Here is a 17,886-nt window from a genome sequence, read left to right as displayed (position 1 = left end):
ACAATACAATCTCGGGATGCATCATAGACCTATATGGAAAGCTATTGCAGATCTCTTACACCCTTTCATTCCGATTCCAACATTGGATGTAAGAGACAGGCTTCAAGATTGGCATCTTCAGTCTTCAAGTTCAGGATTATCCTCTCAGCCTTTGCATCTATTGACTTCCATACAGGCTTATCGATTGATATTACCTCCTCCATGGATTGCTCATCATGCTAATTCTCTTTGGCATCTGAATAAGTCTTTAGCTTGGTGGAAAGGAAAATTGACATTGATATGGAAGTTAAAAATGCCATTGAAGCAGAGACTCTTTCTTTGGAGATGCATTGTTGGTATTTTTCCAGTGGGAGTGAAATTGGCTCAAAGAAGGATTGCCTCTCCTCTTTGTCCAAGATGTCATCATACTACTGAGAGTATTCCGCATTTATTGTGGTTTTGTTCATATTCCAGAGACCTTCTGGACAAGATCTCCTATTTTTTATCTCTCAGATTTCCTGCACACAGGTTCTACAGGTTTTTCTGAATGTTTGGCACATTATCAGCTTCTTTGTCACAGTATTCTCTTTTCTTCCATTGGATCAGATATTGGGCCTTATGGACCCTCTGGCTACAGAGAAATCATGCATATCTGAATTCACCCCTTCAGCACCCTTATGAGTTCTTCCGAGCCTCATTGCGGCAGTCCTTATATGATGCCTTACATGAGGAAGATTTGGATGTTTCTTGTATTCAGCTTTTCTTTTACTGTTTTTGATGGATAGGGCATAGGCTCTTTATTGAGCACTGCCCTGATGTAAAATGGATGTTTCATAATATAGTTTCTTCGTTTCACAAAAAAAAAATGTGTGTGTGTGTGTGTGTGGCGATCTGCTAGAGAGGTGCAACCTGCACACTTGTGCGCTTTTGCAACTTGTGTGACTTGCATGACCTGTGCGTCTTGTGCGACCTATGCGCCTCGGCGACATGCACGACTTGCATGCTTGGACGCCTCTACGACCTGCTCGCTGTGCACCTCTGTGACATGCACATTTGTGCGCCTACGACCTTCGACCTATCCTGCTGCGTTCTCAAAGTCTGATGTGTGCGCCTGTATCTTCTGTCCAACTCCCCTATTTTTGCAGCTTCTCTCGTCCTGTTTTCTCTTCTCTGTACATCCCTTTCTGAGTGAGTGTGTGTGTGTGTGTGTGTGTGTGTGTGTGTAATGAATGTTGGCGTGATGACATGTTGCCTCATTCTTGGAAGGAAGGCTTGCTGAAATTGCTCCCAAAAAAGCAACTCTATGAGAATTTAGGTGACTGGAGGCCCATCTCTCTTATGCCAGTTGTTTATAAATTGGTCACCAAAATGATAGTTAATCGCATTAAGGGCTACCTTCATTCGGGATTGCACCCGGCACAATACGGCTTTGTCCCATGCGGCAAATTATGGACAACATAGCAAATGCTTACATGGGTATTGAGTATGCCAAGTACACTGACCAGGATGTCCTGATCATGCAAGTGGATATTGCTAAGGCATTTGACACTATCCACTGGGACTTCATAGCTGGGGTGCTGGATCGGATGGGCTTTGGACCCAAAATGCGAAGTGTGATTTATTGGCTATACCAAGGGGGGTACTCCTCAATGCATTTTTGGTCGAGAACTTTCGGCCGCTTGGACCTTCAGTAAATCGGTACGTCAGGGCTGCCCACTTAGTGCGTTGCTTTATGCCATTGCCACACACCCCTTGTTATATATTGACAAGCTTACCCAACAGGGCAGCTTACATGGTATTGCGATGCCGAATGGTTCTCAATTTGTGGCACAAGCCTATGCTGATGAGTCCTTCCCTAGAAATACCCCACCGGATTTGCAACGGATTATGGATGCTCTTTTGCTTTATGGGTTGGCAGCTGGGTTGCATGTCAATTTTCAAAAGTCGAAGTTGTTATCAGTCCGCCACTATCTTAAGCATTCTAATCTTTGGCCAGGTCAGATTGTTCCACCCGGTCAATTGGTCAGGCATTTGGGACACCCGATTCACTAGGATGTTTCTTTGAAAGATGAGATGGTATGGGTGCTGACTCAATTGGAGTGCAAAATTGATTACTGGAAGCTATCCACTTGGCCTTTGCATGTCTGCTTGCGAATTGTCCAGTCGATCATCATGGCGTACATTCAATTTCACCTTCCTTTGTTACCCTAGACTAGTAAGCAGATTGATACATTTATGTCTCATGCCATTGCTTGTCACAATCGGATCGCAAAGGGCTTCATCTGCTCAAACGTGCTTATGTGTGCTTGCCAAAAATGCATGGGGGCCTGAACATTCTCGACATTCACTATCACATGCTGGCACGTAAGGCCACATTACTTATTGACTTTGTCCGTCAATTGCAGCCCTAGACAAAGATGTTGGTAGCCATGTGTGCACATGAAAGTAGATCCTTCTGGTCACTCGGTTTTGGATCTCTCGGATGTCATTTTTGGTCATCTTACCGGGAGCATACCAGGTTGCCCTCATACCACTTCTTTGATTACAACTTGGCAGCAGATCGTATGTTTCATCCATTGGTCAGGTAGACCTCCACATACAAGGAACTCACTCCGATCTCAGAGCATTCATTGGAGTCGAGCCTTTCCTCGGCCTTTAGCGCTCGATCACCCAAGAAAGGCTTATCATCTATCAACTTTGGGAATACTATGGTGCAGGATGTGGTTGATGAGCACGGTATGGGTCTTTCTTTCCCCAGGGCCACCAGGCAATGGCATCTGGGCATGCATCATAGGCCTGATATGGCATGCCATAGCTGAACTTCTGGCTCCATTTCAACCGGTACCCCCTCTTGAGAAGGAGGATTCATTACAGGATTGGCATTTTGATCGTCAGCAACCGGGTTATGTCTCATTCCCATTCCATCTCCTCACTGCTTCCAAGGCCTACCGTTTGCTTATTCCTCAGCCTTGGATAGTGGAACATGGGAACAGGCTATGGCACTTGGATAAGCCTTTGCCATGGTGGAAATTGACTTTAAAAAAGGTGTGGAAGTCAAAGTTGCCACTCAAGCAACGGGTCTTTTTTTGGCGATGCATTACGGACATGGTAGCGGTTGGCACTCTAGTGGCTCAAAGGCGTATTGTTCCAGCTTTATGTCAATGCTGCTGCCTTATGCCTGAGGCCGTACCTCACTTACTGTGGAGTTGCTTGCATTCTCGTAATTTTCTTCAACACTTGGCAACATTACTGCAGTATAGATTCCCTCGACAGTGCTTTGGATGACTTTTTTGGATTTTTGACAAATTGTCCCTGGCCTTACTGGGATATGATCATTTCTTCGCATGGGTGCACTTCTAGGCTCTTTGGACCATCTATTCCACCAAAAGTCATCTGCACTTTTCTAGTGATGTTGTTCATCCCTTACCCTATTTTCGTGCTGCCCTACTCCGGTCTCTTCAAGATTGCTATGATCTTGGCAAGCTTTCTCTCCAGCAGTTTGAAGAACTTTCCCAATTTTTTTAGTTCGTTCTCATACTTCCACCCACTTCGGGTGACTAGGACTGTACAATTTACTATTTAATATAAACAATGGTTTCACAAAAAAAAAAAAAGTTGTGTGTGTGTGTGTGTGTGAGAGAGAGAGAGAGGGTCTCTGTACAGTGATCTCTGCAATTATGGCGGCCGTTTATGAAAGGAAAAGGAATCAAGAAACCAAGAAAAGACATTTTGAAGTCAACTCACGAATGCTCCATCAAAATGAAGATGCTCAATTCGTCTATGATGTGGTGCATGATGAGTTTGAAAATATTCAGAGAACCTGGGATAGGCATGTACCTACTCTCAAATACAAACTCAAGTTGCCTTCTGTGGTCTCGCCAATCAGAAAATATTCGCAAAACGCAATCATAGTGTTCTTTCCGGGTAGAATGCCCACGGCAAGTGATGTTGCACAATGGCTTCAGTCTTTACTGGGTGGAAATTATGTGGAGGGAGTGTACTATGCAGATTAAGGATTTTATGAAGTGCTGCTCATTGAAAATCAATATAAGCTACAGATGCTGGAAAAATCACCATTGTACTTTGGAAATCAAATGGTGCATATCTTATCGTGGACGCCCACGAAAGATTATCAAGGACTCATCAAACATAGATGCCCAATATGGGTGGAAGTAGTCAACTTTCCTAATTACATGCGAGAAGATTTGCCTGGGCTTGCTGCTTCTCTTGGTACAGTCATTTGCCCACCTCGTCCTTCAGGTAATAGGAACAGGTTTTGTATACTTTGGGACACGACTCAACCCACGCCCTCATCCATTGTAGTGGAAGTAGATGAGGCCCATATGGGTGAAGCTTATTATGAGTTGAAATGGGGTGTTATTGCTGCTGCATGTTACGCGCGTGGTAAATTTGGTCATATAGCCACTCCATGTACCACTATGTTGCATCCTCCACCGCCTGCTACGGTCTCACAATCAACATCAAATGTCAATGTGAAAGTTCAGACACTTCCTGTAGAGGGCAAGCAAATAAGGCCAAAAAAAAAATAGCCTCATCTCTTGCAAATGCAAATGTATCGTATTCACAAGCTGTGCAAAAAGGAAAAGAAAAGGGGAAAAAAAAATTGGCAAATGATGGCTGGCACACCCCTAAAAAACCAGTGCCGTAGCGTAGGCAACCAATGCCGACACCAAACTAGGCCCTGGATGCTTCCTCCTCGCACATGGCTGCGTCAAATTTGCAAAATAATATTGTGGGCAAGAAGTGGGAACAAATGGTGGAGCTGCATAGAGCACAGACTCTTATGAAAGTGCAAGAGATGAAATTGCTAATGTAGACACATGAAAATGAAATGCAAGAAAATATGTTGCACAATGATAATGGGGAACACATGCCAATGGCAAATGCCTGAGCAAGCTGTGTCATCTACTTCCTTGTACATATTTCTCATGGTAGTCCCTCTTAAATGTTTTACGTACAATGTCAATGGCCTCTGTGATGCAAATAAATGGAGGCGTTTTTGGTGCTATGTAAATATGCTGAAACCAGATATAGTTTGCTTGCAAGAACATAATCAGAATGAGTTCGTAGGGCAAGTAGGTCACTTTGTTGGTTATGGCATCTTTTATGCAAGCCTGGGTGCATATTCAGGGGTTCTCTTGTTGGTCAGACATGAGTTACAACCGGTTTTAGCACATAATGACCCGGATGATGGTGGTTCAATCCTTGAATTAACGCTGAGATGTATGAGTTTGCAAAGCTTCCATTGCCCACAAACCCTAACAGTAGGTTCTTGTGGGCCAACATTTGTTATCAGAGCAAGGGGTGCTTTTAGGGCTCTTGGTATTTTAAGGTTTCTGCTAATTTTAGGGTTTCTGCTAAGAATGTGCCCAAACCTTTCATACGGCATACATAACAGCACACCTCGAATCTGCCTATCCAGACAAAATCAGAAAACCCTAATTTCAGAACTGTACGACCAAACCCTAATTTCTTCACACGTGTGTTTGCCTTGCTCTATACATCATCTCTGAGAAATCTGAACCTGTTTGGAGATGGTCATATAGTTCCACACAAAATTAAAGCTGCAAAAGTTACCAGAATTTGGGGCTTTTCTAATTTGGGGTTCTTGATCTTCTAGGCAGTGGTGCCTCTCCCGTTTCCCTGCTCTCCATCATGCAGCTGCCTTTTCTTTCTTTGCCTTCCACTATTCTGTGTCCGCCTGCCTCCCCTCCTACCGCCTTTCTATGGCCACCTGGTCCCCACCTTTCTTTGTCCCCTCCTATCTGTACCTTGCACCCCCCCCCTCCCGCGCCCCCCCAGTTAGCATTGTTTTTCAGCATCTGGTTTCACCCCCTCGGAACACTCCATGGCAGCCGCTCCATCTTTTCCTACCAAGACCGTCCTTCATTGCCAATTTTCTGAAGCAGCTGTCCAGCTCTTGTCAACCAATGTGGCCTCTTTGCAAGCCTCTTCTTTGGTCTGCAAACTCATCAGAATCCGACTGGCCAATGGCTCGATTCGGGAGCTCCTGCAAACTGCTTTGATTAGCGAGCAAGGTTGGATCTCCGACATCCAGTTTCTAGGGAACAGCTATGTCCAGGTCCAGGTGGATTTTGACTCTGTCACCTTGGTGGACTGGGTCCTGCTGAAAAGCCCCATTGTGTTATGCAGTGCTCAGAAGTACTTCGCTGGATGGCACCGCCGTTTTTTGCCCAACTTTGATCCCCTAGCATTTTCATCAGGCTTCCTGGTGACAGTTTGCTTCCTAGGCCTTCCCAAAGAGTACTGCAACCTCCTCCATGCGCAAAGCAGCACAATTAGACAGTTCATTGAGACCATCTAGATGACAACTCCGACGGTCTCGATTGCAGTGGGTCTCCTGTCCATCAAGGTGCTCATAGCCTCACTAGAAAACCCTCCTAGTTTGTCTTCATTCATCGCCTCGACGGCTCTCATTTTTAGTAGAAGATCAACTTCTCTGGATTCCCCGGACCATGCGTGACTCCGCCCCAGACCCCTCCTCAGGCAAGAGTGACTAATCTGTATCCCATGCTCACCCTCCCGCCCCTGAGCACAGAGCTGCTCCTGGCCTCAGCAGACATCTGAGGACGCTCCTCACCTTCCTCCGGTGGCAGGTCAGAGACCTCGCTAGTAGGCTCGTTGGCATCAGGGCCAAGTTGGCGACCCCCACCCATTGGCCTTGGCACCCTAGGCCACGTGCAACGTAGACAACAGTCACCTGGCACAAGTTTCGACATGGGCCTCGAGGTAATGGTTCCCACTGAAACTATACTTGCATTTACCTCAGGATCCAAACACAGACTCGTCAGGAGATTTGGCGGCCAGTTGGCAACCCCCGCCCATTGGCCTTGGCACCCCACGCGACGTGCAACGTGGACAACAGTCACCTGGCACAAGTTTCGACATGGGCCTTGAGGTAATGGTTCCCACTGAAACCGTTACTTGCATTTACCTCAGGATCCAAACACAGTTGTCAGGAGATTTGGCCGGCTAGTTGGCCACCAGTTCTGTTCCAGTGGGGCCTTTCTCTTCGGACCTTCCTTCCCAGCGTGTGGAGGGCCTGCAGTCTCAGGTTCCTCCCCAGTTGGCCCTCTGGTGGGGGTCCGGCCCTCCTGCTCCTCCCTCCCCCCCTACCCCGCCGGCCGCCTCCCTCACCCCTCCATCCTCTCCTATGCCAACTTGCTGCACACACACCCCCCCTTCCCCTTCTTCCTGGGCCCCCGCCTTGCCTCTTCACTCCCACTGGCCTCTCGAAGCTCCGATCCTTCGCACACAGGTCTGGTTCCCCGCCTTGTCCAGAGATACTCTGACCGCAGTGCACATGATTATTGCTGCTTCTTCACTAGCAGCCCTCCCGCTGGAGTCTATTGGAGGCCCCCCTCGGATCATGGGGCATCGGTGGACTACTACTACATCCGGTGCCTGCCGGTGGAGTCGAGCTTATTCATTGAGATGGTGGCCCCTCTCCGTGTCTGTGTGATCCTTCAGCATTCTTGTCCCACTCCTTCAGATGTAAGAGCCTTCAACTTTTTATGCACTACCCTCCAAGTATTGTAGGGGGGGACCAACTTTTTATGCGAAAGCCCCTGATTCTCCTCTGGCTGCGATTGGGACTGCGACTCAGTTGCCTCGGCCATTAGGGTTCAAGTCAGCGACTTCTCTCACCTTTTTGGCGACCTTCGCCTGAATGACACCATTAGCTAGGGCTGGCAGTTGGCCAGGATGGAGCTGGATAGGTCCGGCTGTAGGATAGAGGATGGATCCACTGAGAGAAGGGATTGAGATACACCTCTTCATCTTCCTCCATGTCAGCTTCTGCATGACCTAGGATTACAGTTACATACAATCTCGGTTGGGCCCGGGTGGAGTGGGCCTACTTGGATGGGTGGATTCGCGTCCACTTGGAGTGTTTTCGTACTTTGTGAGCCGAGCAGGACTCGAGCCGAGTCGACAGCTTCTCCGTGTAGTCATGCAGATACCATCTTGGAATATCCGAGGCCTTGGGGGTATCAATTGCTGCAGGCAGAAGATGGCTGTCCGGGAGGAGGTTCAGCACGCCTTGGTGGGTGGTGACAGACATCCTATTCATCCAGGAGCAGCATCTCACAAAACGGGTTGAATTCGACGCCTGAGAAGATTCTCCCAGGGAGCAGTTACATTTTTTGGTCTCCCGCACGGATCCCCAGGGGAACGAAGGTGGAGTGTGTATCTCTGTGAGGAGCCAGCTTCTGGCCCAGGTAGTGGATTATTCTAGCATTATTACTCTTGGCGGAGCACCATGGGCCATCCTATCTCTTGGGGAGATCCGTATTGGCCTTCTCAACATCTATGCCCCCCAATGAGGTTGCAGACCGCAATGTTAATCTCCATAGCTGATGGTTTGCTAACCCTAAAGATACCCACAGGTCAGCCCTTAATCTGACAAACAAATCCCTCTTAGGGGTGATATGTCTAGAGGCACCGCTATCAAAAAACCATATGAGCTCTTTCTCACCAACACTAAGAGACACATGATCATGTGAAGCATCATAGCAACATACCAAAAAAGCCCAATAATCTTGCACAAGCTGAATAAACTTTGCATGCAGAAGTCTGAGAAGAGTCCACACAGCCAAACCAGATTCTGTCTTCTTCTCCTTGGCCTGTCTCTTCTTGCACTCACAAATGCAGTGCCTCGGCTTTTTACAATAGTGACACTTGCCCTTCTTCTTGGACTGACCTGCAACACTCTTTGCTTGCTTGATTGCTTGATTGCTTGCTTGATTGCTGTCCAGAATCAGCTTTTGATTGAAAATAGCCATCCTTAGCCTTGCCTCGCCTTTGTCATTGGCACAAAGGCTTGGTCATTGCCATGCTGCATGGAAGACTTATTCTTCCTCGTTTGTTTCTCCTGCAACAACAAACCCACCAAGTCCTCAAACTGTAGGGGTTGTGGGTTACCCCTATGAGACAAAATAAGAGAAGTGTGGAAATTTAGATAGGACTCTGGCAATGACTGTAATGTCCTGGATACTAGTTCCTTTTCAAGAATGACCTCATCAATATTAAGTAGCTTCTCCCGAAGATCTTGAATCTTCGTAAGATGATTGTGCATACTGACACCTTCATGCATATCCAGGTTCTCAAGTTCTTTCTTGAGATAGGCTACCTTGGCCTCATTTTATACCTGATACATAGTTTCCAATACATCCCATGCATGATGTGAACTCTTGCATGACCGGATATGTGGAATATTTGACCTCTTGAGAGACAAAGAGATCAAAGCTATGGCCTTGGCATCATGTACATCCATCTTTTCTGTTCTCGAGTGGCAGGAGCAGGTGCTTGAGCCTAAGCCTACTAAGCACCTCTACCCAGAGTTGGAGGTGCAATGTTTGTAGGACAGCCACAAACCCTTAGTATTGAGCAAGTTCATGACCATAAAACTCTACAATGAGTAATTGCTCCCATCAAGTTTGTCCTCTTAGGACAAAACATCAAATACATCTATTGTGTTCTGTGCCATTTTGCAAAATGCACAACTCACAAGAGCTGACAAGAGGCACATATATCCTATATGCAACCCAAATATGCACTTATGTGCACTGCTAGGCACAATGAGTACAAACTACCACCAAATGCAATCAACTGTACTTGTCCTGCACAAACCTATTGCAAGAAACTTAAGGAAAGAGTGGGAAAAGCCTCGATTTCACACAGATGTAATTTGTCGACATCGGAATAGTGTTATGTGTAGATAGTCAGGGGATGCGGGGGATGGAGGAGCTGCACGAAGGAAGAAAGGAGGGAGCTGCTCAGGGGGGCACACGCAGGAGTTCAGGCTTTCGTATGGCAGATCATTCAGTTCATTCATTGAAAAAAGAAAAACAAAATAACTAAGTCAAAACACACGCATTTTTTAGATGAATCATAACCAAAAAGCTCATCTTAATAATACGTTTAATTGGACATACAACTGGATGTGAATGCAATATCGCAAGAGCCCGGGCTTGAGCACGATTGTCCCCCTCCACTTCTGGTGCCATTAGAGTACCACGGTTCTGCAATTACAAATAAGACGTGAGCATGCAAGGAAAATTTAAGCCCTAAAAAGCCAATGCAGACCGTTAGAAATCTTACATCTTCCAAGAAGTGGCATAGACCATGCAACTTGACAAGGAACACAAAAACTTGCACATTGAAGGCAGATCCCAATCCCTCCACCCTTGCGGGAGTAAACAACCTAGGTTCTTGGAGAATAAAAACAACCCGTCGGCCCAAGTCCGCACCCCTTATTGCAGTTGGTCATCAGGGTTGGAGGCTTGAGCTTCATGACTTGCAGGCTCCTATTGCATGGGTAATTAAGATGGGGTTGGGGCTACAACTCAGCAATAATACCAAGAGGAAAGTGCCCAACACATTTGGTTTGACAAATAAAATTTGACTTCACCTTGGCACAACAATTTGCACCTGTACTGGAGTCTGGAGAGTACCAGAAAGAGATTCTGCTAACATGTAAAGCAATGCTGGACAAGGCATCTCTTAATTTGCAGCATTTGATTTCTCCCAACAGTTTGCACCTATTCTAGAGTATACCAGACTGATGCTTTATAGTAAAAGTTATGCAAATCTGGACATGGCTTTCAAGTTTTCCTTTTCCATATTCTAGTATATTGCATCTTGTATATCAACAAGCGGCTTTGAGAAAAGCACATTGGAGGCTTTTCAAGCTTCGAATTGTTATGGAGGCCCAGCTGCAGCTGAAAAGAAAAAGAGAGAGGTTGTGCTCAGTGGTAGAAAAGGAAAGGTAATAAAGGAAAATGTGATGCTTGTATGAAGTTTTTGAATTGTTATAGGCAATGGTTGAGTACTCGATTTTTAGGTGTTGAATATCTTGGATATGCTGCTTCAAACAAAGAGATGGGTGAAAGTTTCGAACACAAGTATGTGCATGTATAGTCATTGTCACAATGGGAGTTGGATTGACTGTCTAGAGGTCAAGTTATTGTGCATGAAAGGGATCTTTTTAAATAGCATATAAGGCAAGGAATGAGGCATCTCCTGCTAATCCAGGAGTGAATAAGGATTCGGGGTCTCAAGGAAAGAACTATAAGATGTAAACTCTTGCCTCGACACCATTGCTTTGAGTGGGTTGAGGCCTTGGCTTCTTTAGTTATGTTAACAAGATCTAAGCACCTAGGAGAGGCCAGTCGTAAGAGGCCCCTATGGATGTAGGCTTGGATGAGCTATAGGATGGCATGGAAGGTGAAGATGGTTGTCTAAATACTCATGTGATTTATACCTTTTATGGTTTTTTGGTTTTGGTTGTTGTTTATTCAACAATGGTAGCAAACAGTCATTCATTTTTTACACAAAGTTATGACTAGGGATGGCCTGGTCTCTGAATATCTGTGTATTCCCCCGTGTCAGCTGGCCGAACCGGCTGCCCAGGTGAACCCACCACTGCACAGCCTAGCCACCCAAGTTGGGGAGCCCAACTGGCTGGTCTGCACCGGCCAACCAACATGTTTGTCATCCCAAAACAGGGCTAGTTTTTTCACATGTATCCTGCTTCCCCTTTCTATAAGCAGCCCCTTTTGCGTCTTCACACTTTCACACTGCACCTCCTTGCTACTTACACTGCACATAAGAGCATGCATCAAATACCTGGTTTAGTGATATGCTTCGAAGAATCGCATTTACTAAGTTTCCAGCACCGTCGCGAACAGCCATTTTCCCAAGCTTCACAGTCTGTCATGTGGAGAAACCACAAAAGGTATCAGAACATACTTTACCTGGCTTTCGTACAAGAAGTTCTGTAAAAGTTAATCATTACTCTCATCTTCTACTAAGCAGTTCGTGAGATGCAAAAGCCTCTACAGCACTTGTAAAGGTGCCGCTTTAAAACTGTTTCTGTAAAAGCTTTTAAGCAGCATTCTTTGAAGGAGCTTGTAAAGTAGGATAGAACAAACCACTTGTTGCTTCTCACATTGTGTACCTCATTTACGGCAGCATGGGGTGGAGTGTCTGTTTTCACAAGCTCGTATACTCCAAGACGCAAGATCTGTTAAAGAGTACAAAGTGCTACTTTGAAATCATAGACAAGTAAAGAAAAAAAGAGTTGAGTTCTTTCCAATGTATTGCTAAGCCCTATTTCATATCCTTTGAGTGTGCAGTGACGAATGAGACCGTGAGCTTTGCCTAGTGCTTTTTGGTCATTGTCTTTAACCAATGGCTGAAAACACCACATCTTCTGGGACAAATATGTTTTGAAGAGTTGAAAGTACAGAGATGGCACAGCAATGCCTTTACAAAGCATGAAATTATTGCACGAATACTACCTGCTAACTTTTGCTGAGAAGGAAGATCCTGGACAATGGAGGGTGGCCAATGTAAAGGTTCATCTGTACTTTCACAGGCTGTCAGAGAAGCAGTTTATCCAAGTGGGCATGACATTTGGATAAAAGTTCACTTATCACATGCATTTTAAGGTACCTATAAGAGCAGGGGCCTTATGACACGCATTTAAGTCATCTATGGAGCAGCTGTATGTTTCATTCCGCAGGTTGCATGTGCGGATGGAGATAGCGAAGGGCACAGACAGCTTCAGGCATGCATGATAAGTACAATCGAACAAGTAGAAACAGAGAAACAAGCTATGATCCATTGCTAAGCATCCTATGTGACTGGAGGCCACTATTAAAGCCTATTGTTTTCTCGAATAGGCATTTGGTCTTCCACTGTCATCACAAGAAACAGGACTACAGAAGTGTGGCTCTCTGCTTGCATCAGCTATGCACACAAAGAGAGACTCTTGCAACAGCACACTAGCTTAACATGGGTGCTTGCGGAAGCATGTTTATGAATTGATTGATTGTGATTAGCGCCTAATCAGTGATTAACCCCATGCACAACAAATTGCTTCTTCTTCATGCTCAGTACACAGTACAAAAAGATGACATAATCTACTATGTATTCCTAACATGAAGTATATACAATGCTGAATAGAGGTACTCAATGGTAGCACTGCTCTTGGGCTCTCAATGATGACTGACTGATCAATGAATCATAGTAGCAACAGAACGGGAACGGGAACGGGAATGGGAACGGAACGGGAGCACCACCAGGGGAACGGGAACGGAAAAAAGGGGGAATGGGAACGAGGGGGGACGGAAACAAGGAACGACCTAGATAATTCCTAGAAATGACAATAAATCTTAACATACCATGCTCATTTATATAACCAAATCAGAGACACACTAAAGTCTAGTGCACCACACAATTTGCATGGCTAGATACTAACACTGAACAGATCTCACAAGTCAAAATAAATTAGCCCACATCATACATGACATAAGTGACAAAAAGCACAAAATGTGGCCCACGGCCTAGATAAAAGAAACAACCCAAGTCCAAAGTCCAAGCCTCAAGGTGACATGCAAATAGTAAGGAGATATCATGCATGGCTACTGCCAGTGATGCCATCAAGGAGACTATCATCTATGTCATCCAAGAAAGCCATATCATCAAGACCAACATCTGCAGCATCCAAATCTTCAACCCCATCCTGACCAGGATCTGCAAGTCCATGTGTCTCCTCATCATCCAAGGACTCCTCATCAAGCAATATAAACTTCTCTGGTTTGGGAGAAGCCATAGCACCAAGCAAGCGCAAATTAGCACTTACAAAAATCAAGTCATTGACTTGTTTTGTCCCAAATTTATTCCTCTTCTTGGATGCGACATGGCCGAGCACACTCCATAGTTGCTCAATCGGAGAGGAGCTTGCACCTTGAGACAAGATCCTTACTGCCAATGATTGAAGCTATGGTGTACGAACCCCATAATCCTCCCACCATAAAGCAGTCCCTATCTTAAACCTCTCTCTGTGCATCAACCGATCCAAACCTTCCCAACTTGCTGTGATAAAATCCAAGTTGATCTTTCACCAACCTTCGTTTATCTGCATCACGAACCTGCCTAGAAAGCACTGTCTCCCAACCATCCATCACCTCATCATCGGCCTCTTGTCCACATCCTTGGAACTCGGGATCCAAGACATACGCAACACCATGCATAGGAGAATGATAACCATTCCATCATGCTTCACATAATTCTCGAACCTCTGCATAATTCTCATCAGACAAGCCCATTTTCCCTATTTTCTCGATCATTCAGTCAGCCCCCTCATAAACCTTGCCAATGCATGGCTATCGTCCATCTGCAATCCGCATCAAGCGCATGATCTGCTTCATTACAGCATTGATAGTGTTGACTTCATCCCAAAATGTGAAGTCCATGATTTCTGCAAATTCAGGCAAAAAATTGAATAGACTTTCAAAGTTAACCATTACAAAGAAATGAGTCCTTTTTCTGTCTATTGTTTAATGGGGAGAGACTGTGCAGAGTCCAGACTATGACATATGTAATTTTTAAAAGACCAAAAGTTCAAACAGAGAAAGAGAGAGAGAAGAGAGAGAAAATCTTGCTGCCTTGTCTTGTAAAGTTGTAAGTTGTCACTAAACAGTTAAACTTGACCACTCGCAGGCTTGTACCACGCACAGTGTACTAGTGTTGTAGACTTGTAGTAGAGTGTAGTGTACAGTGTACACGGTAAGGGCTAAGGCCTGGGGCAACTCAGGACTGGCTATAGCACGCTGCAGGTCGACTAGACCGGCTGGCTGGTACACAGCAGTACAGGCAGGCGCGCGACAACAGTACAGGCAGGCTGTAGGCGGGCGACAGCAATACGGGCAGGCTGCAGGTGGGTGAAAGGCGACAACAGTACGGGTGAAATTTGGAAAAGCGGCGGGTGAAAGGCGACAGCAGTACTACGGGCAGTACTTTTCTCTCTTTTTTTTAAAAAAAAGTCACGTCATCGTTCCCACGTGGCGGAACGGCAGCCCACTCACATTTCCCTCGTATTCCACTCGCATTTCCCTGGCGTTCCACGGCCGTTCCACCTCCTGGTCGTTCCCGACCCATGTTTCCATCGTTCCCTTCATGCTAGCAATATAGGGGAACACGTTCTAGCGTTCCCCATGGGGGGAAACGGGATTCCCCTGCTAATATGCAATGAATGAATATGACTAAGGCCTAGACTCCTATTTCTGGTGTCTAATGTTGGTGAGTTGGCTACCAACTCTACCAACGCTAATAATAATATCCAACTAAGTGTGTTGTAACATGCGGAAGCTTAGTGGAAGAATCGATAGCTTCAATGCTCAGAATTCAGCAATCATTCACGACAAATATAACGCACAACATAGAAGAAGATGTGCAGAAAATAGAGAGAGAGAGAGAGAGAGAGAGAGAGAGAGAGAGAGAGAGAGAAGAAAGAAAGAAAGAAAGATTTTATTAACGTCTTCCAAAAGACCGAACTCGGCCTATGAGACAAATCAGTGTACCTGTATGGGGTATCCTCTGTCATCCCAACAAAATGAAAAAGTACTGAACTAAAAAGCTGAATCTGGGTGTGCAGTAAGTACAATGAGTGGGGGAGGGGATGGAGCTCTACTACTAGGAGAATGCAAAGCTATATGCATGGAGTATACAATCATGATATGCAGCCTAGCTAGCTCCATCCTGTACCGTACTGGGGGTATAAAATGGTATACATCAATGAAGGGGGTGTCCACAGCAACCTGAAGAACATGCTTGGGTCTGCTCTCAAGCGATCCAGTTGCTCCGCACCCTCTCTGTGGAACTGAGCTTTGATCTCTGTCATCTCTCTCTGGTATAGGCGTGGTGTCCGAAAGCCAGATGTCCTCTGTCTCCTGCGGGCTCTGAGTGTCTCTGCTCTTTGGAGAGTAACTCCCTGCTGTGTAGGGGCTGGGAGTGGGGTGGATCTCTAAAAAAATGTAGTAATCTGTGTCTATCGCCCCCCCTCTGGAGCTGTCTGAGCCTGTAATGATGTCTCTCTGTGACGCTGTATGTCTAGAATGAATCTCCCCAATATGCGCTGGTCTGCTGCCTCAAAGAGCTGGTGTAGGGAATGTGGATCTCTGAATAAAATGGGATCTCTCTCTCTCATGGCTGTATATGCATAATACATATGCATACATAATGCTCCTCACTCTCCACCTCCTCTCTGCAGCACAATCTGCATACCCTCTCCTCTCGCGGGATCCGTGCTGCTCTGCCAGTCTCGATCTCCAGTCGATGTGATGAGACTCTAAGCTGACCAATAGCTACTCAGGAACCGTGTGGTAAAAAGCCCTCCATGTATCTAGGCCTCTCTATAAATCCATCATCAGTGATACTCATGAAGTGATCTCTGTAGTAGTACATCTTCGGTGGAAGAGGCTGTGTAGGCAATATCCATGTCGCTCGTGTATAGAGCTGCCATAGGTCCTGTCTCAATACTCTGTTCCTCTCACTATGAGAGAGACGGATATGTGGTGCATCCCTGTCATACTGGAATGGTGGTAGATGATCCATGTCTAGGCCATGCTGTGAGAACCAATGTGTGACCTGTGCATACCATGATCCTCTGTCTCCTGCCTCAGCCAGCTGTCTAGATGCCTCAAAAGCTCTGTATGACAATCTGTCCTGTGGCATCTCTTTGAATCTGTCTAGCAGGCATATAGTCTGGAATATGGCCTCTACCATCATAGGAGGCGCAGCAAACTCTGCTCGGATAATGTCATGAGGTACTGACGGTTTGCTGCGTATCATGCATGCCATCATGAGGGCCTGTGGTCTCTCTATCTGTGTCCACCAATGGGTGGCAAGGCCTGGCGCCCACACCGCTGCTCCATACATCAATGCCGGTGTGACTAATGTGTCAAATGGCCACCCCTTCGTCCGGGGCTCCTGAAAATGTGCTTGGTGGCACTGTCTCTCTAGCTTAGCCAATGCTGCATATCCCCGTGTCAATCTAGCTCTGGCTGCTGAACCCATGGTGAAGCGTGTGGCTGCTGCAGAGAAGGTAACCCCTAGGTACACATATGATGTCACCACCTCCACGTGGCGTCCAGCGAGAGTGAATGTCAGCTGACTATTGCCCTGTCTCGATGTATGAAAGACCATAACCTTGGTTTTCCCAAGGTTCACAGTAAGACCCCTCTGTGTGCAGAAATCATCGAGTGCATGTAGATGCTGCTGTAGACCTCCTGGAGACTCAAACACTAATACAATATCATCAACATAAAGCATAATATGTACTGAGATACCTGCTAAATCAACTCCATCTCCGCCTTCCCGTGTAATGAACTCAGCCACCTCATCAATGTATAACCCGAATAGCGTGGGGGAAAGTGGGCATGCTTGCTTTACACCAATGGTGCTAGCAATAGTCTCGGACATACCTCCTGGGCATCTGACTCACCCAAAAACCTGCTCATATAATGCATAGATGACCCATGTCATATCTCCTAGTATGCCAAGAGACTGCAGGCGCTGAAAGAGCCTCTCTTGTGGTACTGTGTCAAATGTCTTGCGGAAATCCACAAAGCAGCAATAGAGCTTTCTCTTCCTCACTCTGGCCTGATCAATCATACATCTCAAAGTGAATACATGGTCAATGGTAGAGAAAGCTCTCCTGAAGCCTGCCTGCCCTGATGAGCGTAAACCTGCTCGCTCAGCATATAAGCTAAGCTCTTGCTCCAACATTGCACCATAGAGTTTGGCCAACACGTGGCCAACCATAACCGTCCTGTAGTTGCTCGGATCGAGCATATCCCCTGTTTTGTGAATCGGCACAATGGTGTGCATCGTCCACTCCGCAGGCAAACCCTCCGCTAGTGCCCTGTTAAACAGGTGTGCAAGAAAAGGAACCAAAGAATCTACTGCATATATGAGATGCTCACCTTGCAGGCCCATATGCTCGGCGGCCCGTCCATGCTGTAGGCGGTGGATATTTTCCTTTACCATCAAGTGGGTAAAGAAGCTAGCTGTGGTAGG

At 46.1% G+C, this 17,886-nt stretch overlaps 1 protein-coding gene across 3 annotated transcripts in view; it reads right to left on the bottom strand.

Annotated features, from left to right (window-relative positions):
- LOC147633946 (uncharacterized) overlaps positions 1 to 17,886 on the bottom strand; it is a 111,126-nt gene that overhangs the window by 27,917 nt on the left and 65,323 nt on the right. For 2 of the 3 annotated variants that reach the window (XM_086805022.1, XM_086805019.1), the window contains exons 4-6: positions 11,981 to 12,046; positions 11,650 to 11,733; positions 9,957 to 10,043 (exon numbers count right to left, since the gene is read on the bottom strand). In XM_086805022.1, coding sequence (XP_086661148.1) covers positions 9,957 to 10,043; positions 11,650 to 11,733; positions 11,981 to 12,046 — 237 coding nt within the window. The remainder of the gene's footprint in view (positions 1 to 9,956; positions 10,044 to 11,649; positions 11,734 to 11,980; positions 12,047 to 17,886) is intronic. The other variant, XM_086805020.1, reaches the window with a different exon arrangement.

The sequence above is a fragment of the Cibotium barometz genome, chromosome 11 (genome assembly GCF_041138505.1).
Source record: "Cibotium barometz isolate CiBa-2024 chromosome 11, ASM4113850v1, whole genome shotgun sequence".
Taxonomy (NCBI): domain Eukaryota; kingdom Viridiplantae; phylum Streptophyta; class Polypodiopsida; order Cyatheales; family Cibotiaceae; genus Cibotium; species Cibotium barometz.
The sequence above is the reverse complement of the archived record's forward strand: the minus strand, read 5'-3'. Positions and strand labels throughout refer to the sequence as shown.